Here is a 21,151-nt window from a genome sequence, read left to right as displayed (position 1 = left end):
TGTCCCACAATTTCTTAAACTATCCTCATTTTAAAAATTCTTTTTTTTTCTTTTTCTGTTCTGATTGTTTTCTGTTACCTTGTCTTCTGAATCCCTGATTTAATCCTCTGCTTCATTTAACCTACTGTTGATTCCTTCTAGTGTATTCTTCATTTTAGTTCTTCTATTTTTATTTCTGACTGGATCTTTTTTATAATTTCTATGTTCTTTTTTATGCTTACTTTTTCTTTGTTTAAGTTCTCACTGAGTTCATTTATTATTCTGTTCAGCTAGTCTTCAGATGGTTATACAGCTTGATTTTTCTATATTTTAGTTGTAATTTTGACATGGTAATGCTAGAAGGTGAGAAGGTGAGTGCGACTTTCACCTACTCTGCCATCTTGGGTGCTCCTCACATAGCCTTTCAAGAACTTTTATCTGCTTGTCCTGCAGCAGCAAAAATGGCAAAGAAAGTTAACGTCTTTTCTGTTAAAAGTCAGCCAAAAGTACAAAAGAAACTACTTTGAATTGATAGTTGCCCAAGATTTGTGCATATAGCAAAGGTAATTGATATTTCTTTTTCAAAATTTCATACTTATTTAAAAGATAATTGTTCTGTTTCCTCATTAACATGCATAGACATTTTTCTACAGATGTAAATATTTTATTATTTAAATGTGTATTTTTACTGAGTATTTCTAATCCCATTTTCTCTGGCATTAACTCTACCTTTGCCCTATTTAACGCTAGCTACTGAGTTGATAAAGTGACTGTCAAAAATTAATATAAAGAAGTTAACATAGATTTCAGTGTACTGATCTACTGTATTTGAGGTGAATTATGTTTGTATATTAGAAGTAGAACTTTTAAATAAAATATAACTTTTAGAATTTTCATTATTTTTATTTTCTTAAAATTGGCTTCTAGAGTATTTAATGTTGCCTTGAGATTTGTTATATTTGGCCTAGATTTGCTTGACAATGACATTTTTATGAGTGTGCTCATATATAAAGAATATAGGAGATATACTATAAAAGTGTGTATCTGCTTGGTTATGCTTTTTACGGATGATAATCTATTAAGATATCATTCCTTTTCCATAATAATGTACTTTTTGGAGAGTTACACATCTATTTCATGTCATCATCTCAGTGTTGCTGGAGTTTAACTTGCAAGCACTGTTACACCTGTTTTACAGATGAGAAACTAGGAGAGGCAGGATGCTTTAGGAGAAAACAGCATGGTAAAGAGTACAAACTTTGCAGTAAAGTAGATGTCTGTACTAGTCGTAACCCAGGCCATTCAAAGGTGTTACTGTTATCCTCATAGTGTGTGACAACCTCTCTGAGCCTCAGGTTTGCTCATCTGTTTGGTGAGTGTAGCAATACCACTGTGTGGGACAGAGTATGTGGAGCACACTTAGCCTAGTGTTCCGCCCTCATTACAGGTTAAGTAAATTATTCCTTCTGTTTACTATGATAATAAGAATTTGAAGAGTCAAGTAATACACTTAAGTGTACTCAGATCTAACTGGCAACAGGATTAGTACTAAAAGTTAGGTTTTGTATATTTTATTTTACATTTCCACATCAAAGTTCCTTTTAGTAAAACATACTAGGACAGTAACTTTCGGCCACTGGATGGCAGGGACCTATACAAATGATGATAGGGTTTGCTATGAGATAAAGTAGGTTATGAAGAATTGATTATAAAAGAAAAAAAAAAGGAGGGAATATTTAAATCAAGTATTCTTTTTCCCCCTTGGAATTGCTTAGAACTCTTGATGTAGTTGTCTAAGAACTCTTTGCCTTTCTAATGGTTCTTATCTTTTCATTTTTTCTTTTTTTAATCCTCACTGAGGATATGTTTTTATTGATTTTTAGACAGAGACAGGAACAGAGAGAGAGAGAAACATCAATGGGCTCGGGGATCGAATCTGCAACCTAGGTATGTGCCCTGACCGGAAATGGAACCTGCAGCATTTTTTGGTGTATGGGATGATGCCCCAACCAACTGAGCCACCTGGCTAGGGCTTGTTATCTTCAGAGCAGAGCCAGGCTCAAATGATACCAATTTTGATAGAAGCAAGCTATAAGGAATTATTTGGGACAATTCTGTTTCTTTTTTTTTTTTAGGAGACAATTTAGTATTTTTGTTTTTATTTTTTTTTAAAGAAAGTGAATATCTTTATTGATTTCAGAGAGAGGAAAGGAGAGGGAGAGAGAGAGAGAGAGAAACATCAGTGATGAGAGAATCATTGATCGACTGCCTCCTGGAAGCCCCCTACTGGGGATAGAGGCCACACCCTGGGCATGTGCCCTGACATGGAATCAAACCTCTATCTCCTGGATCCTAGGTCGATGCTCAACTACTGAGCCACGCCCAGCCGGGCCAATTTAGTATTTTTATATTATTTTATATTATTCTTTTAAAATATTTCATTTCTATTTAGTGTTATTTTTAAAAATATTATGAATATATATTTTATAATGTATATGAAATAGATACATAGAAATAAGTATATACCATGAATTATTCTATTTCTGTTATGAAATTAGAAGTAGCTCAACTACTCATTAGATTGACCTTTACAGTCAATCTAAAGGTACCATTTTACAACTTCTTGGACTGTGAGAGAGGTCAGCCAGACAGGAAAAAATTCTAACAAGCCTTTATTGAATTCGTATGTTGGTTATTAATAGGGTCAGTATTTGTGGCATACCAGTTATGTATTTCATCACGTTTTTTACTGATTATTTCCAGTGGCATGATAGCCAAAAAAGGATCTGTTGGTAAGATTTGAGGAAAGCCTCAAGGCTCTGGTGCTTCCAAATTCCGTTCCCTTGTCCAGCCATTGTATTTGTAAATCCAAATTGTATTTACTGTCTTAATATATAGTACTGTGGGTTACTTATTCAGAAACTTTGCAGAGAGAACATTGCTATTATAAAGAGACATAGAACAGATTTTTTGTTTGTTTTCATGGAGAGGCCATAGGAAAAATTCTGAGTACAGATGGGAAATTAATGAGTAAAGTCAAGTACAGGTAAGACCCAGCATCTCAGACTGGACTGTGGATTTGGGGGTATCTCATTGTTAAAGTCAGGAATATGGTAGAGATTACAGGTAGTAAATGCTAAGAAACAACCCTATATATGTTAAAACAAAAACAGGCACTGAATTTTACATGGGGATATTATAATAAGTATATAGATATTACAGTGATTAACAGTGCTGTCAAGGTTAATATTGTTAACATATTATTGAAATAGTATTAACTTCATTTTTTAACACATTTTTTCCCTTATTAGGAGTAAAGTTAGTTTATCTGAAATAACCAAAGATAAGGAAACAATAGAAATAACTGCATATTAAAAATTGCTACAATTAGAATTATGCATAAATATATAGCATATGTATTCTGTTATTCTGATATAATAATCATAATCTTTAAATGATTTCCACTTTTTCCACTTAAGTTTTTAACTGCACATGTTTTTTAACCCACTTAACATTCTTTTTTGTAATGATCTAAGGTATAATTACTTTAAGAAAAATAAATTCTTGTAGATTTTTCTAAGGGCTCCTATTTCCCTCGAGTCATATGAAGTGATTATTATACAATTAGTGAAAAGCCCCTACATATGTTGACCCCTCACAATCTTTACAAGTAGATGGAGTGTGAAAACATTGTGGTTAAAAAAACAACGTACTCACATTTATCTTAAGTTCATGGAGTTAAGTGGCTTTTTCCCCCTTGCTTTGCCTTCTTTCTTCTTTTTTCCCTGTCCATTGTAATTAAAGTTTAACATAATTAATGTTTATATTTTAAAATATTTATTTAAATTAGAGCTTTGGTAAACTATTTTTGGATTATAAATCCCAACAACTTTTAAGCTCTGTTATCTTTTGATTGTCACTTTACTTTTCTGAGGCACAGTTTCCTCACCTAATACCAACTGGGTGATAATTACATTTGTTGGGAGGAATAAAATAGAAAATATATATGCAAAATTTAGCCTAAAAATAGGTCTTTAATCTGAATAGAAATTATTCTTATCAAATACTTAGTCACTCCTCTACTTTCTCTTGCAACTGGTCTTGCCCAGATAACTGGTAAAGTTTCAATTATTAATCCCTTTTGGTGGTAGCATTCTGATTTCAAACAAGTAAGTCAAAGTTGGAGGGAACAAAATTTAGTATTTATCACCTTATTTAATGCAGTGAAATGCTTCAGTTTTGTCATATTTTACATAGAACTCAAGATTTTGATATAGGGACTAAAGATGTATTAAAGTTCGGAGGTGAAAATTAAAGCTGAGGGCAGAAGTGAAAAATGAGAGTCCTCACCAGTTTTAGTGGCTGTATTAAGTGCAAACAAAATGCTGATACAATAATCCAAAGTGACATAATTGCTTATGGAGACCTAAATATTAGGTAGCTGAATTTAAAATAATAACATTAAGAAAGTAATCATTTTAGCTAATTTTTAAGAGATACATATGCCAGAATTATAAAAAATTATTTTAATGTTTCTAGTAAATTGATATACATATTTTTAAACTTAAACTTTTTATACAAATTAAAAAATATTCTTGAAATACATTGCTCTAAAAACCCTGCATTGATTTTGTGAACTATATCAGAGATATGAAATTGCGGTAGTTATTTTAGAGCAAATTTGGTTTTGCTCCATGAACTTGGAACTCCTATGCATTTGAGTGAGGACTGTGAAAAAATTTCAGAGGTATTTATTGCTGTAGATGACTTATTATTTCTAGGAGGCGTTCACATTTGATTTTCTCTTTAGAATAACTTTAGCAAGATGGGAGTATTTAATTGTTTTTTCTGCCTTTCAAAGAACATAAAATAAACTGTGGCAGATTCTGGACTAAGTACAAGAGGAGCTTTCTTTGTGAATTAAGGTCAAGTTTCTTAGTAAGTGGATACCTTTTGGATACAATTGAATATCAGTTTGAAGGGCCCTTGAGATACAAGAATTATTGCTGCTGCTTTGCTTTCTGATTTTTTAACAGAGAAATTTTATTTTGTAAAGTAAAATAACTTCACAGATCAGATTTTCTAAAGTCTTCCAGCGATATCAAGAAGCGTCCTTTTGCCTTCTCTTACTGTTATCATCATATGTGCTTAATCTTAGGAAATCATGTTAAACAAGTCATGTACTTACTAACTATGCTTATTGCATCCCTGTCATCTGTAAGGCATCTTCAGGGCACTTAGAAGATCTTAATAAAGTACCTAAGTCTCCAGCATCTTTGAGCAACACCCATTTGTTTACACAGGTACAAGATAGTCTATTTCCAATGAGTTAACTGACAAATGGGACATTTAAAGTTAAATTCCCAAAGAAATGTAAAACACTTAATATATTATTTGGCATTAATTTTTCTCTGGTATGGAAAATGTATTATGTAAAAATTGGGACCAGAGAGTTTTATTTTACCCCTGGCAGTTCTGAGGGGTTGACTTGTTTGGATGATTTATTTTGTTTTCATATTATCCTTCAGACCCTCAATTAAATATGTACAAATATTATTATAATATGCTGTTCTACTTGGTATTCAAACGCAATATTGAGAGAGTGAGATAGCCTTACCTCTAAGGAGATTCTGATTTCTGGAAACATCTGGATTTTCCTTGTCATTAACTTTGCTACTAAGTGAGTTAACTTCAGTTTTCTCATTAATGAAATGGGTATAGTAAGATTTTTATTAGAGTAAATAAATCCTGAACTCTGTCAAGCAAATAGTAAGTTTTAAGTAAATGAAAACACAATTACGATTTTTATTGTCATTATATATATATTACTTCTCCACCTCCTCTTGTCCTTTTTTCTTTTCTGCCACTTAGTTTCTTAGTGCTGCAAGGAAAAGCCATGAGATGGGACAGTAGTCCCTTCAACCTCATATAAGAGCAACTTCTTATACTCATTTTGTAAAACAACAGGAGTAAAATGAGTACTCTGAATATTTTGAAACACTGTGGGGAAAAAGTTACATTGAGATTTTAGAATAACCTAATTATATTTTTCTGAACTTCCAATAGATGCTTTTTTATATTATCTCCTGATTTTAAAGTGTGAATTGAATTCGTCTGTCCACACTTGTCTATTAAAATACAGACTTTAAAAACACGGGTACTTTCTTTAGGCTTCATCAGAATTTCTTGGAAGAATATTGAGGATTTTATTTCAATAAAACTGTACTTTAAAAAAATCACCACATGAAATGAACACATCAATAAAATATATGGGCCTAAAAATGTAAAAAATGTAACTGACATTATATTAATGAAAATACAAGATCTTTTAAGTTCTTTTGGTCCAAGGTATAATTACCAAGTGAAAATTTGAAGATAATCCCAAACATCTGTTTTGAATTGTCTTAGTACAGGAAAAAGTTTAGTGAATGTTAAAACCCTTTATTCCTTAAGTAGGATAGACGATAACTCCATCTCTATTTTGAAAGAATGTGGGCTGTGACCTTCATTTTTCTTTTCTCCCATCTTTTCTTTTCTCTCCTCCCCTTGAACCCAGTTGTGGAGTGTTAGATTAATTATGTTCTTCGGTTCATGGCATGTTTTCAGGATGATCCCTGCAAGTGTCCTCTCTTTTATTCATGTATTTATTTGCTTTTATCTCTATTGCTAACTTCATTTTCCCTTTTCGCCAGAGGCAGCTCCTTTAATGTACTTAATCTGCATCCTTCAATTTATGATACACTCTTGTAAAATATGTAGTGATATTTTGGGTGGGAATGAAATTTTAATATTTATAACTGGTGTGACACAGTGCATTCACTGTTCTGTCTGTCTGTAGGCTTTTACAGGTCCATTCATCGTACAGAGTTTACATGGAATTTGTTGCTGCATAGTAATTCATAAAGTTCATATCCCACATGGTACTCCCAGGGTAGACAGTCAGTTACTTTACTATCAATCAAAACTAAGATTAAATACCCTCTACATGTTCTCCTAGGTGAGAATTTCTCTGGGAGTGGGATTTGCTGGTCAGGGTTTACCCTTGACTGACTTGATGACATTTGTTGATTTGACTGAGTATTGTCATAACAAATGGTTGGCCCGGGCTGCACAGCCACCAACTGTGCACAGGGTCTTTCCGCCACCAGTGCTTGTCTTATCCAATTTTCTAATTTTTACCAGTCTGACTATAAAGTATATTTTACTATAATTTACATTTCTCTGGGCTACGAATAAAGTTGAGTATTAGTTAAAATGCTTGGTATTTATTTTGTTTTTCCTTTTAATAGATTCTTGACCATATCCTTTGCCCATTTTTAAAAAATTGGATTTATCTTTGTTGTTGTGGCTTTATCAGCAGTTCCTTTTATTTTCTAATTACAGTTCTTTGTTTAGACGTTTGAACTATCTTTACCGAATGTAGTATGTGTTTTTAACTTTGTTCATAATATCCTTCGGTAAATAGAAATTCTTTGTTTTGAGGTGCTCAAATTCATTAGTTTTAACTTTTTTTATAAGCTATATCTATTTGGAGGTCATTTTAAGAAATCTCCTCCTCTTCCACAGAGATATTCTCCAGCATATTCTTCTGTTAGCTTTACCTTTTTATGTTTTACTTATAAATCTATCTGGAGTTTACCTTTGTATGTGATGAATAGGGTATACAAATCCAGTTTTACTTTTCTCATATATTATGTGTGAATACATTTTTTGAGTTCCTTAATAAATGGTGCTAAAATATTGATTGGAATTACATAGAATTTGTAGATTAATTTGGGGAGATTGACATCATTATAATGTTAAAGTGTTCCATTCATGAGCCCTGGAATATTCTTCCATATCTTTCAAATTTTAGTTTGCATACTTTCAGGTAGATTTAAGAAATCAGACCAGCTAGATATTAAAAAGTTGACTTGATTGATGTAATCAAATTTGTCAAGAGAAACATATAGGTACACTGATTAATTTTATAGGTTAATTATGTAGATGTGAAATCATCGCATTAACTCATTTAAGATGTATGTTTTTGTAGTCCACTTTCATATAGTTTCCTTTAAACTGAAATTTATCCGCATTAGCTAGATTTTAAATGATTTTTTAATTCAACAGTGATTTTCACTTTTTGTTTTATCATCGAAACATGATAAATGAACAGCTGTTATGAAAAGAATTACTATTTATTTGACTACTAATGGGATTTTTATTAGGTCATATGGTTTAAGATACTTTTCTGTTTTTTGAACTGCTCTTTAAGTTAGCATTGTGTTTTGGTAGCATTGATGCAAAAATCTATCACATTTAAATTGGAAAATGTGGAAATAGCGACAGCAATTTTTACACCAAAAAATGTGTGTGACAGTTTTCGGCTTAGTTTTGGCAGCTCTTACTTTAAAAACCTACAATATATTTTTATAAACACTGTATTGAAGAACAATTATCTGAGGAAGAAAGGATTTTGAGAAAGAGTTGTTTTCATATTTGAGTCTGATGGAATCCTTGGTGTCGATGGCCTTAGACCAGAGACCACCAGGAACACCCCTGTGGTGAGGAAAGCGGCTCAGTTAAAGCCTTGCACTGAGGGACCAATACCCTGGGGACCCAGGGGCATCTCATGTATATCCTGTCAGAGGACCTGGGCTTTGGCTGGGTGGTTTGGGAGAAGTTCCAAGGCTGGAGGGGTGCTTTAAGATTGGCTGCTGAGACCATTCCTTCTATGACCACCTCCTCCGCCGCTGCCTGGTGGCATCTATCCAGCCCAATTTCGCCCTCTGCATTCACTGCGGTTACCTTTGGCTGGTGTCTCTGTTCATCCTTTTATCTCCTTTCAGTGAGTACCTCCTGCACAGAGGAAGCAGGAGAATCTTTTCAACAATGTTAAGCCACATCACAAACTCCTCTCTGAAAGTCCCCCCTCACCCACTGCAAATGAAACAGCCCCGGACTCGGACTCCTTGTGGCCTGGCAGGCCCTGAAGGCCCTGCTCACCTCTGTGGCTTCACCTGGCTTTCCCTTTCATCTTGCTGCCAGTCACCTGGCTGGCTTTTTTGTTCTTGGAAATAATCAAATTCATTCTTGCTTTAAGTCCTTTGCTCTAACAGTTCCCCTCATGGAATCACCAGTCTGTGCAAGGCTGCCTGCTTATCCTTTATTCCTTAGAGATCAAACCAGTTTCCCTGTTTGTAAGTTAATCTTTATCTAAATTAGCCTGGTGCACTCTCTCTTACTTTGCTTTATATTATTTGTAGCATTTATCAGTATGTGAAGTTAATTCATTTATTCTGTTGGGGGTCCTCCTTTTTCCATCCCACTTTACTTCCCACTTCACGCATCAGCTCTCAGTGGGTGAGAACTTGTATGTCTGTACCTTTCTAAGTACCCAGCCCCTAAGGGAGTATCTGGCACAAAATAGTGCTTAAGAAAAACCTATTTAGTAAATGCATGCATTTATGAATGAGTAAGTGAACAGACAGCCAAATAAGTGAACATATATTCTAGACATAACTATATGTCTGTTGACTATTAACACTTGTTAGTTTATTATTTAATTGAGATTTAAGTACCTGGAAAAAAATGTCAATACGTTTCTCTGGAAATATGCCTTAAAATATTTAAGGTAATTCCTTGCTATAATGTTCTTTTGAGCATCTATGATCTAGGACTATAGTTTAGATGGGATAGCATCATAATGATATTTTTCTGGTGCTTAAAATAATATTTGGATGCATTTCTTTGGAGTGATTCCAATGTGGATGTATTTTCATTTACTAATGTCACAATCAAATCAGGACTTTGGGAGAGGTGATGTGGGTAGAAAAATAACCTGGGTAGTAGAAGTTTCCATAGAGTTATACTTTATTAATTTGGGGGATGGTACGTATAAATTACATATGGAATTATGTTTATTAGGTTTGAAGATAATTGTAATTTATTTTACTATTTGTTTTTCCTACTTTGTATTTCTCATTGTTGCGTTTAGTATTTGAATTTGACAGTGATTTAAAGTAACTCTTTTATTTTTCAATTTAAGGATTCAATTTTGTAAAGACTCATAATACCAAAACCTAATTCATAGTGTGTGAGTGTTGTTTTTCAGTGATAGATGAAATGTGGTATGAAAATGTTATGTGGAGGGTGGAAAAAGTTTCGAAGCAGCCAGCCTTGGTTTGGAATCCCTCCTGTAATTAATACACCAGTATTAACTCCACAAGTTTTTAGTGTCTTTGAGTCTGTTTCTGCATCCACAGAGGGGGTGTAATTTTATGTACAGGACTGTGTCATGAATTCAGACCATGTATTTAATTTAAGTGTGTGGTGTGGTATATAGCATTATTAGGTTCTGGGTAATCGTAAGTTTAGTGCTTTCTCTCTTTTTTCCATCAGCAGGAGAAGGAGGTATTTGACTTTCCAAATAAAAAAAAAGATTATTCTGTGTAGATAAGGGCATAAAGTATGTAATATTTGACATTATTTCTGTAATCAATGCTTGACCCTGTAAATTGCAAAGAGCATCAGGCACAATCATATTAATGATAATAACAAATACTTATTGTTTGCCATGTATCAGACACTGTCTTAAACACCCTACATATATTAACTAATTTAATACTCATCACAAAGTCCATTAGATACTAATTATTTTTCCCATTTCACAGATGAGTAAACTGAGGCACAGACCTAAGTTATAGGGCACATAGGCACATCTGGGCTTGAAAGATTCTATACTTTTTTATGCATTAAAAATGATACTTTAAAACCCCTTTCATTCTTCAAGTAGATTCAGTAGTCACCCAAAGAAATAGGTTTTGACACATAAACATCCCCATCCCCACCTTCTAGCTGGGAGGGACTCTGGTTTTAGGATTTGACACCCCATCTCTTCTGTGCGAAGGAAAGAAGACAAGAGAAGCAACCCAGTTTGAGGGATAATTCTGTTTGAGAGCCATGCTATATGGGCAGCTGTTGATGAATGAAAGAGTGATGACTTTTATTCTTTTTAGTGTTGAGAAATCATGATTATTTGGGGTAAAAAACAGAGTTTTTAACAGGAGCATATATGGAAATATTTAGATACTGATTTTCACACAAATGCATTTGTTAGCAGGAAGGGTATAAAAGAACATTATATCTGAATAAACCACATATACTTAACTGTTGTAAGACGTATGTTTTACTGATATGTTGCAATGCCTATGAAGCCTCTTTAGCTTTGATCTTGTTTAGTTTTCCTGCTTTTCATCCCGAGTTGTTCTATGTCATTTATCAGTTTTTAAATATTTGAATGAGATCTTTGTTTATTTTAAGGTGATTTCTTACAGTTTCTGGCTCAGTAAGTATACAGTAATTTCAGGCCTCAAAGACCCCTACTGAAATGTGAAAGACCATGAAGTCTTTGTAGGTGATCTTAAGATAACATTGTTCTTGGCCTTATGATGAGCTGTGTGTGTGTATCAGCTCTGAAACATAATAATTACTTTAACTTTTTAAAGCTTTGGTTGTATTTAATCTCTTGGTTTGATGAAATGTTAGAGTATAAAGAAAGACATTTCCATCTTAAAAATGTTTTATGAAGCTTTTCTCTCCCTGTGGAACTTCCTGATGGCCTGATACTATGTCGAGTATAATTGGATTGATACTCAGCCTGAATACTTCTTTCTCTTCTCGGCAGCATGGGGTAACCTTGGAAATGTTCTGAAGAGTCAGAGCAAAATTTCTGAAGCTGAAAGCGCCTATAGAAATGCTTTGTACTACCGTAGCAACATGGCTGACATGCTTTATAATTTGTGAGTATGCATTGCTTTCTCTGCTTTGGTTCATCTTTGAAACCTGCGGTGAGAGGGACTATTGATTTAACTGCAGGAAATGGAGATGATGATAGCTGTTCTTCTGAAATAGTCTGTTCATTAATTATGCCTCACAGACTAGGAGATGGATGGTGTTTGTGAATTCTTTGTTATGGGCCATCTCATCGATATTCACGTGTATTGATATGGCACGGCTGCATTTTTTTTGAAGTACTATGCCATGTAACAAAAATTGCTTAAAATGCTTTTAGTTTTTTTTAAAGTGTGTTCCATGAATACTTAGATGGGTTTGTAAGATAAACGTGCTATGTTTGATACTTTATATAATTGATATCTTGATTATGAGTAATAATAGATGTTGTTCTCTATTAAAAAATTGTTTCCAAGTATATGCAGGACATGTGTTAAATGTGGGGAGTTAGTGAACAAGATAATGGCTCTTCTTTTATTCGCCCCGCTTCAAAGGTACTAGTAATTAGGTTGGGATAATTGGATAATGAAGAATATTTATGTACGCTGGGTTAGAAAGATCCCTAGGGGAAAAACTGGTTCAGTTCTTTGAATGAAAAGTCCCTAGGCGGTACAGTGAGATGTGAGTGGATAAATGCATTAACCAAAATCCTTTGTTTGGTCTCTTATATTTATGACAGTCTTTTGTTTGTAAGGAATGGAAACCTAGTCTAACCTTGCTTAAACACAGAAGAGATTTTATTAACTCCCATAACTGAAAATCCCCGGAGTTAACTAGATGTGGCACAGTTAGATCCAACTGCTTTATTATGTTGTAAGAATTTGTCTTCATTTTGTGGCTCTGGTTTCTCTGGGCTCACTTCATTCTCTGTGGAACTCTGTATCAGTGGGAAAGGTGATTCCTATCCCTTTATTCATATATCATCCCGACTCCTCAATCTCAGAAGGAATTGTCTTGGTGTCTCTATTAATCCTGGAAAAAGGCCTTGATTGATCTTCCTGGGGTTATGTGTCCTCTCTTGGATAAAACACTGGGCAGTGTGGACGGGGCTGTAAGATATCTCTGTTGACAGTGCCACCAAAGTTGGAATGGAATGGAATGGGAGGGGAGGGGAGGGGACCAATGGAGACCAATTCCCTGCTGGAAGGGACCAGACGAAATAAGATGTCTCCCGCTGTGTTTAATGAATGCTATGTGATATTGTCAGTATCAAGCTAATCTGCCAGGTTTAACTTTTAGTATGTATTTATGCCCTGGTTACGTCTAAATCTTTTGTACTGTCTAAATCTGAAAGCACAGATAAAAATGTAAAAGTAAAATAAATGAAATTTTTTTTAGATATTTAACGGAAAGCAGACAGGGTGAGCTCAGTTTAATTTCCTGTTTATATATTTAACTTGTTTTTAACCTCCTAGACTTGAACACTGGGATCTCAGTCTCATGGCCTATGGTCTAAATTAAGGCAGCAAGTGTTTTGTGTTGACCTACACAGATTTAATTTTCTCTTTTTTACCTGGAATGCCTTCGGATGCAGCACATCCTCTCCAGTTTGCACAACCCCCGATGATCTCTGCAGTGTTTCATGCTTCACCAAATATATCACCATCCTTTCCCTGAAATTGAGTTTACATCTTTTTTTTTTTTTTTTTTTACTTGAATGAACATATCTAGATACTCTTACAAAGTCTTTTTCCACATATTCTTTTCGTCTAAATAATGCGATGTTACTAAATTACTGATTAATAGAATTTTTATTTCATGAGAAAAACCTTATCAGTTTGATAAATTTACACAAATGTTCCTTTTTTTTTTTTGTATCTGAAAATAATGTTGTCAAAGGCGGCCTCTTGCCTTGCAGTATGGGATGTGAGTTTTCTTCTGGTGCTCATGCCTCATACATTTTGGGGGAGAAAGCTGACCAACCAGTACCTATTTGTTGAACTTGTTTTTCTCTCTCTTATCCACAGTTGATGCCTTTTGGGCAAAGGTCGAAAAAGAAAGGAAATGTGTCTATCCAAGCTTACTCTTTTCTGAGAAGAGAAATTTATTCTATTAGCTAAATTCAATTTATGTTAATCTAGAAGTTGCATCTAATAAAACTCCCAGTCTGTATACATACATAAACTATGAAAGCATATATATACCTCCCCAAACCCTAATGGAAAGTCCTTGCTGGAGAAATGATTGTTAACAAGATCAGTCCCCCCCACACTAATTATAGGAAAATCAGATATGTCATAAGTGCCACAGATAGCTCCAAATTTTTTTACTAATATGACAACTTTTTTTAAACCTACATTTAACTGTTAGCTCAAAGGGAAAGGTGTAAATTGCACAAGAAATGCTTTCAATGACTTCAGTGTATTAGATTATGTAACCCATGTGGTTTAGAGAAATCTGATACTCAGTAATTATATTTCAAAATAGGGAATTTTTCAATGATTTTTTAAATCAAATATCAATAAAATGCAACGAGATAGGTCTTTTATAATCCATAATATTATAAATATATGTGGTATCATTTGTCCTCAGGAACAACCTTTTTCTTTTCTATTTATTTACATAGGTAGGAAAAGAAACAGTTTTCTCAAAGATAGTTTAGAGAATATTTGAAAATTTATTTTTCCTTTTGAGATGTATATGCTATTTTTATTATGTAATTCTCTCTGATGTGTAGAAATTGCTCCTTGTTCTATATCAAATCCTGAAAGAAAGCGAATTTGCTTTACTCAGTCTTACCGGTAAGTAAACTTAACCTGATGATGCTCCTTTGTGGTCGGAGCAGGTTTTAATCACTTTTTATATCATCAGTTACAGTTATGTCTCTTAAAGATGCTTTATGACCAAAGCCTGAAACTAATGAATATATATTAGTTACATGAAATACTCATATTCACTAATGTATTTTAGAGGCTTTTGGGAATTATAAGCTTCTGCTAGACCCTGTACTTAACTTTTAATCGGTAACCTGATTTTTTTGAACTCATTCAGTGTTTATAAAATTGCTTTGTAAATTATTTAAAATTTTTTATACTGTTAGAAATGTTTATCATGGAAATAATCTAGAGATACCTACCATTATGTAACTCCAAAGCAATCATTCCTAAAGTGAGGTACAGCACCACTCGCAGCCAGAGGTCAGAGACAATCCTTAAATTCATCCTTGTATATTTAATTTTATGTTTAAATTTTAAAAATATGACTAGTACATTTAAAAGCACATCTAAATACTGTTCTATGTGATGATAGAGGAGAAATGATTTGGAAAAATATTAAGTAAGTAATAGTATAAATGATATTTGGTTATCTCTGAAGCTAGGCAACATGCCTTATAATATTTTCAAACTCTGAGGACAGTTTTTTGCAGGATGAATATGGTTATATATGAGAGATGCATATAAATTATTATATTTCCTGTTTATAAATTGATGGAATAATATTAATTTTTTTCTTGATAGCAGTTACTTGAATTACTTGCATGTGCAAAATGAGGAAAATGAAAAACAGGCAATTTCTCTAAGGTCACACAAATAGTTGAGGAGCTGGCATTTGAACTTAAGATGTATTAACTCTATATCCATACCACCATATTTCTGCAGAATAAATGAAGGATGTGGAAAAACCCCTCAATATATATCTTTCAAATTCAGAAAAAAATTTTTAAGTCAAATAAACTTTACACATAGAAATAAAATACTTGGAATTAAATCTAATAGTGAGTATAAGTTATTTTTTTTCTGTTGGTTATTGCACTTACTGAAATGCTGTAGAATTTTGTTAGAAAGATCATCAGTGGGTTTGTACAGCTGAGCTGAGAGTTGCTTTCAAGAAGAAATTGCTGCAAAAAGCCTTTTTAATTGTCTAAATTCACCCTGGCTGGTGTGGCTCAGTTGGTTGAGTGTCGTCTCCTGCACTGCAAGGTGGTTTGTTCGAGGTTTGATTTGTGGTCAGGCACATACCTGAGTTGGAGGCTTGATCTCCAGTAGGGAGCACGCAGGAGGCAGCTGGTTGATGTTTTGTTCTCACATCGATGTTTCTCTTTCTCTCCCTTCCTCTCTCTCTAAAAATCATTTAAAAATATATATTTCTTTAAAATAAATTAATAAATAAATTCATTAATTATAAACTTTTTTTTAAAAATATATCTTTATTGATTTCAGAGAGAGGAAAGGAGAGGGAGAGAGAGAGATAGAAACATCAATGATGAGAGAGTCATTGATTGAGCCCGCAACCCTGGCATGTGCCCTGACCGGGAATCGAACCCCGATCGCCTGGATCGGTCGATGCTCAACCGCTGAGCCACGCCCGGCCGGGCATTAATTATAAACTTTTGATAGCACTTTAACCCATGCTTACAGATAATAGTCACATAATATAGAATTTAAAACTAAATTCTCTTAATAGCAACAGATGTAGTACACTTACTGCACAGCCTTATATTCAGCCTGTTATAAATATTGCCCAATTTATTAAAATCCAATACTTCACACGACTTTTCTAAAGACCATGTTTAATAGATATGCATTATGATTTGGGTTTTTATTTTCAAGTATAGTAAATTTTAAGAGACAAAGCAAGTGGACCATTGCTCAGTATTTCCAGTGTCAAATTTTACAAATACATAGTCAGCTTGAATTCAACCTTGTAACTGCACCACTCACTGACATCTGAACTAGAATTGATTTCTAGGCTGAAAAATACTCAGTTGATGTTCTTTCATTGTTGTTATAGATTTGTCCCAGTCACTCGGTTCCAAATGATATTCAAATAGGTAATTCAATAGAACATTTAATATTTCATTAGGGATTAGATTTCAGAATGCAGATAATAAATATAGGGTTGGGCAAATGTAGGCTTATAGTTGTTCGTATGGAAAACAGTACAATAAAAAGTAAATAATAATTCAAGAATAAACTTTTTCACGTACTTAAAACTGTATACCTGCTTTGCACACCCCTGTATAATGTGATTTAATGAGTTCTTGATTATAATAGAGGGGATCCTTTCTGTGGATAATAAAGGTTTTTACCACCTTAAGTTAGTTGCCATTTCTGTTCTCTGCTACAAGAATCTAAGTAATTATCAAATCTGAGAAGCTAGGAAAGGAGCAATAAAATAAACCAACAAATTTAAAAGAAGTAAAAGAAAAAATGTAATAAGTAGAATATGAGAACTTGTTCTTTAAAAGATCAACAGTTTCTGTCGGTGGTAATATGGGACAAAATAGAAAACCTCAAATATACAGTGTTGAAAATCAGAAAGGGGCTACAGCTGGATATATGGAACTTAAAATAGCAAAATGTTAGTTAAATATATGGAAATCTTAGATGTATATAAAATCTGTAGATTAATGCTTTTCTGGGAAAATATATATGGCCAACATTGGCACGAGAAGAGGTAGGCAATTCGAATTAAAAAAAACCTTAGAAAAATTTGAAAACCACATTAAAGAATATTTTCCACTGGGAACCAAGTTAAGGCATTTCATGAATTCTGTCAAACCTTTGATGAAGTGATATTTTTTGCACCTAGTTACACTTTTCATTTATTTTTCTGAAACTAGATAAAACTGGTAGCAAAAGGTCTGACTATATTTAACACCAAAACTAAAAAGAGAATAACAACAATCCCCTACCCTCCCAAAAAACCCAAAGCAAAACAAAAAGCAAATAAGCAAGAACAAAATAACAGAACAGGCCAATTAGACTTATTAATCTAAATGTTGACATGTCTTAAAATTAATGTAGTGGATGTAGCAACATATTAAAAATTAAAACACTTCTATCAGATAGCATTTACTTTTAGATTTATGGGAGAGTATTCAACATTACCATCTAGTTACTCTATTTATATTAAAAGGTCAGAAGAGGAAAAATATATGATCATCTCTAGAAATGCCACAAAGCCTTTTAATCAACATCTGCCTTACATAAATTAGGAATAAATAAATATTTGTGCAACATAAAGAAGAGCTGTCTAAAGTTAATATTGAAGCAGAATGTCATTTCCATTCGTATTCAGCTTGCCGAGGTGGTTGCAATTCCTTATTGATTATTGTATCTTCCATACTTATAGGAGTTCTCACTGTATTTGTTGAGTTTATAAATGAATTACAAAATCCATATCAGAGCAGAGAAGATCCCATTTATCAATGTGAGCGATATGATTGGTAATGAGTATTAGATAACCATGTTTTTTGAATTGTGTAAATATATTTTGTTCATTATCACTAAACAAGTTGACATTATAAACAGACTTCTTGAATTAGATATCTAGAGTTGCTTTTTCTTGCAATTTCAGAAACAAACACATTCTTATTAGGGTTGGTTTGTGTTGTAGCTTGCTAGGACTGCCATAACAAAGACTACAAACTAGGTGGCTTAAAGCAATAAAAAATTGTGTCACAGTTCTGGAGGCTGGAAGTCTGAAATGAAGGTGTCCACAGGGCCATGCTCACTCTGAAACCTGTAGGGAATTCTTCCTTGCTTCTTGCTGTGGTTTGCTGCCATTCTGTGGAGTTCCTTGGCTTACAGCTATGTAAACTCTGATATCTGTCTTTGTCATCACATAGCATTTTCTCTGTGTTTCTCTGTCTTCACATCCTCTTATAAGGCTACCAGTCATATTGGATTAGGGGCCCACCCATGTTAATTTGACATTCTACATGTGCAGTGACCCTGTTTCCTAAAAAGTTCATATTCTGAGGAACTGGGGCTTAGAACTTCAACATATCTTTTTTTGAAGAGACAATTTAACCAGTAACAGCTGCCTTTTGAGAGCTTCAGTTTAGGGGAGAGAGAGAGCCCAGTAGTGGGTTTTAATGGGGGAAGGAGTTGGGTAAAGATTCCTTTATGAAGCTAAAATTTTGCACAAATTTCAACAAGTTTATATATTTCATGATGCCAAGAATCCTGTCCTAGGAGGAAGTAACTTAGGGGGATACAGCTGTGAGGGAAATGCTGGGTGCAGAATTGTTTCCACAGATCCAGTTCTAAAGATAAATTTAATTGTTCATTCAGGGCCAGATTTTGAAAACTCTTGAAAGGTTAAAAGTATCAAAGATTACGGAATGGAAGTGGTGCTACCTGACATGGAGCTGAGCCTTTCTTTGAGCTCTGTTGCAAACCAGTAGGAGAAACCCGTGAGAAGTGAGGACTTGTGAAAATGAGAGAAAGCAACTGTTGGCCAAATGGCAAGAGTTCAGGACAGGGTTCCCCACCAAGTTCCCTGGATGTGTGCGTATGTGTATGTATGTGTGCTAGGGACGGAGGAGGGTGTCCAGGGGATACTAGGTAAGCAGACTGCTCTCCCAAAATAGAGAATTCAGGAGAGGTTATCAAACAGGAGTACCTGGAAGTGCTTGGCATCTAATGTAAAGTAAATGGAGCTGAGAGATTTTGGTTAAATTCTATTGGCTTGGAGTCACTAGGGCACTGGATACACAATTTATCTGGCCCTTTACTGATTCCTGGAATGAGGTGGAACAGCTTGCAGGTGCCTGTCGTTTACATGGCACGAACATTTAAAACTTTTTTTTTCTGATTGTTTATATTTTGTTTTTTTAAAATATGCCTGATCCAAGTTTTTGTTTTTTTGCTCTGATTTTTAGTTGAAGCTTCTTTCTTGTAGTTTTCACAATTATGTCATATTCTTATATTCTGGGAGGCCTCTGCACATACTATTTGTTTTGCTTGCAGCATTCTCTGCCATCTTCTCCCCTTCTGATTTGTTCCCACCCTAGATACCTCTCCTATTTCAGAGTTTGGAGATAGATACCTCTCCCAAACCTTAACACAGCAAGTAATACTTGGCTCTTTTTAGCCTCAGTCAAAATAATATTTGTGATACCTTGTTCCCCTTAATTACAGCATAATCTCTTTAAAGCAGGGAGAAGCTTGGGTAGCATTCTGTATCCCCAGTGCCAGGCACAATACCAGGCAAATGGGCTTGAAAAAATATATATGTTGATGAATAAGCTAATGAATGAGTTACACTATAAAGGTCAATTAATACACTAATGAATGAATTATTAAACTATTAAATTACTTGATTAATAGATCAGTGAAGAAACTAATGAATGAAAATATATCAACAAAGTTTAAGTTTATTGGACAACAGTCCAATGTCCTGCCCATTCTATCTAGGTGATTTACTTCTTTCCTAGCTTGTATTACTGGCCATATTTACTTATCTGACTCTTTATATTGATTTATCCTACAACTTTTTTCCATCATATATATCTTTGAAAATAGTAACTGTCCAAAAACATAAGAGCAGTGAAATTCCCTCACAGAGACCATGGTCATTGTATACATACTGATGTGGGATAAAGATTCTGGAATATGTCATCTGTGTCATGGCTTGAGTTCTCTTTCCATTTTCCCCACAGAACCCTGGACGTATTTTTTTTTATTACAAACATTGAACTCAAGCTTTTTTTTTTTTTTCAAATCAGTAAGAAAAAATAATGAATGTCACTTAACTGGAAAACCAGCCAAGGGACATTTCAACAAAACAAATTCTGGTTATTTCCATTTGTTAATCAGAAGAAAAAAAATTACACAGCAACTAATAGCAAATAATAAAGCATATAATTATATTCTGATTTATTAAATATAGGATAATAAGATGTTTCAGGATTCTTAAAATATTAATAGCCTTTTAAAATTGTACTTGAGATATATATAAGTGGCTATACAATTGACTGCTGTTCATAGAAACATTTAAATTTGCCATACAGTAATTTTCAATTCTTATTTGCAGACATACTGTACTATTAACCAAATCTGCAGGCTAAGAATATAAGCTAGCCTTTATTGAGAATATTTTTGAAGGTAAAAATTAGCTATTACTAATGCAACTAGGGAAAATTATGCCTAATTATGTCATCAACTAGATATATGCATTTTTGTATATAATTTTTTTTTAATCCTCACCCAAGGATATTGTTTCCATTGCTTTTCAGAGAGAGTAGAAGGCACAGGGAGAGAGAGAGAGAGAAAGAGCGAGAGGCAGACATAGACATCGATGTGAATGAGACACATCAATTGGTCACCTCCTGTACCCGCCCTGACCGGGGCCGGGGTTGGAGCCTGCAACTGAGCTACATGCCCTTGGCTGGAATTGAACCCAGGAACCTTCAGTCCAAGGGCCAACACTCTAACCACTGAGAAAACTGGCTAGGGCTATATGAACTTTTAAATTTTATTTTTAATCCTCATGAGGATATGGTTATTGCTTTTAGAGAGAGAGGAAGAGAGGCTGAGAAAGAGAGAAACATCAATGTGAGAGAGAAACATTGATCAGTTGCTTTCTGCATGTGCCCTGACCAGGGATCGAACCCACAACCTAGGTATGTGCCTTAACCAGGAATGAACCCACAACCTTTTGGTGTATGGAA

General features: G+C 34.1%; 1 protein-coding gene across 1 annotated transcript in view; it reads left to right on the top strand.

The window, feature by feature from the left end:
* TMTC2 (transmembrane O-mannosyltransferase targeting cadherins 2) overlaps positions 1-21,151 on the top strand; it is a 373,836-nt gene that overhangs the window by 202,209 nt on the left and 150,476 nt on the right. The window contains exon 4 of the mRNA XM_081130714.1: positions 11,645-11,759. Within this exon, the coding sequence (XP_080986840.1) occupies positions 11,645-11,759 (115 nt within the window). The remainder of the gene's footprint in view (positions 1-11,644; positions 11,760-21,151) is intronic.

Source organism: Miniopterus schreibersii (genome assembly GCF_964146895.1).
Source record: "Miniopterus schreibersii genome assembly, chromosome: 2".
Lineage (NCBI taxonomy): Eukaryota > Metazoa > Chordata > Mammalia > Chiroptera > Miniopteridae > Miniopterus > Miniopterus schreibersii.
This window is presented reverse-complemented; position numbering and strand designations above follow the sequence as displayed.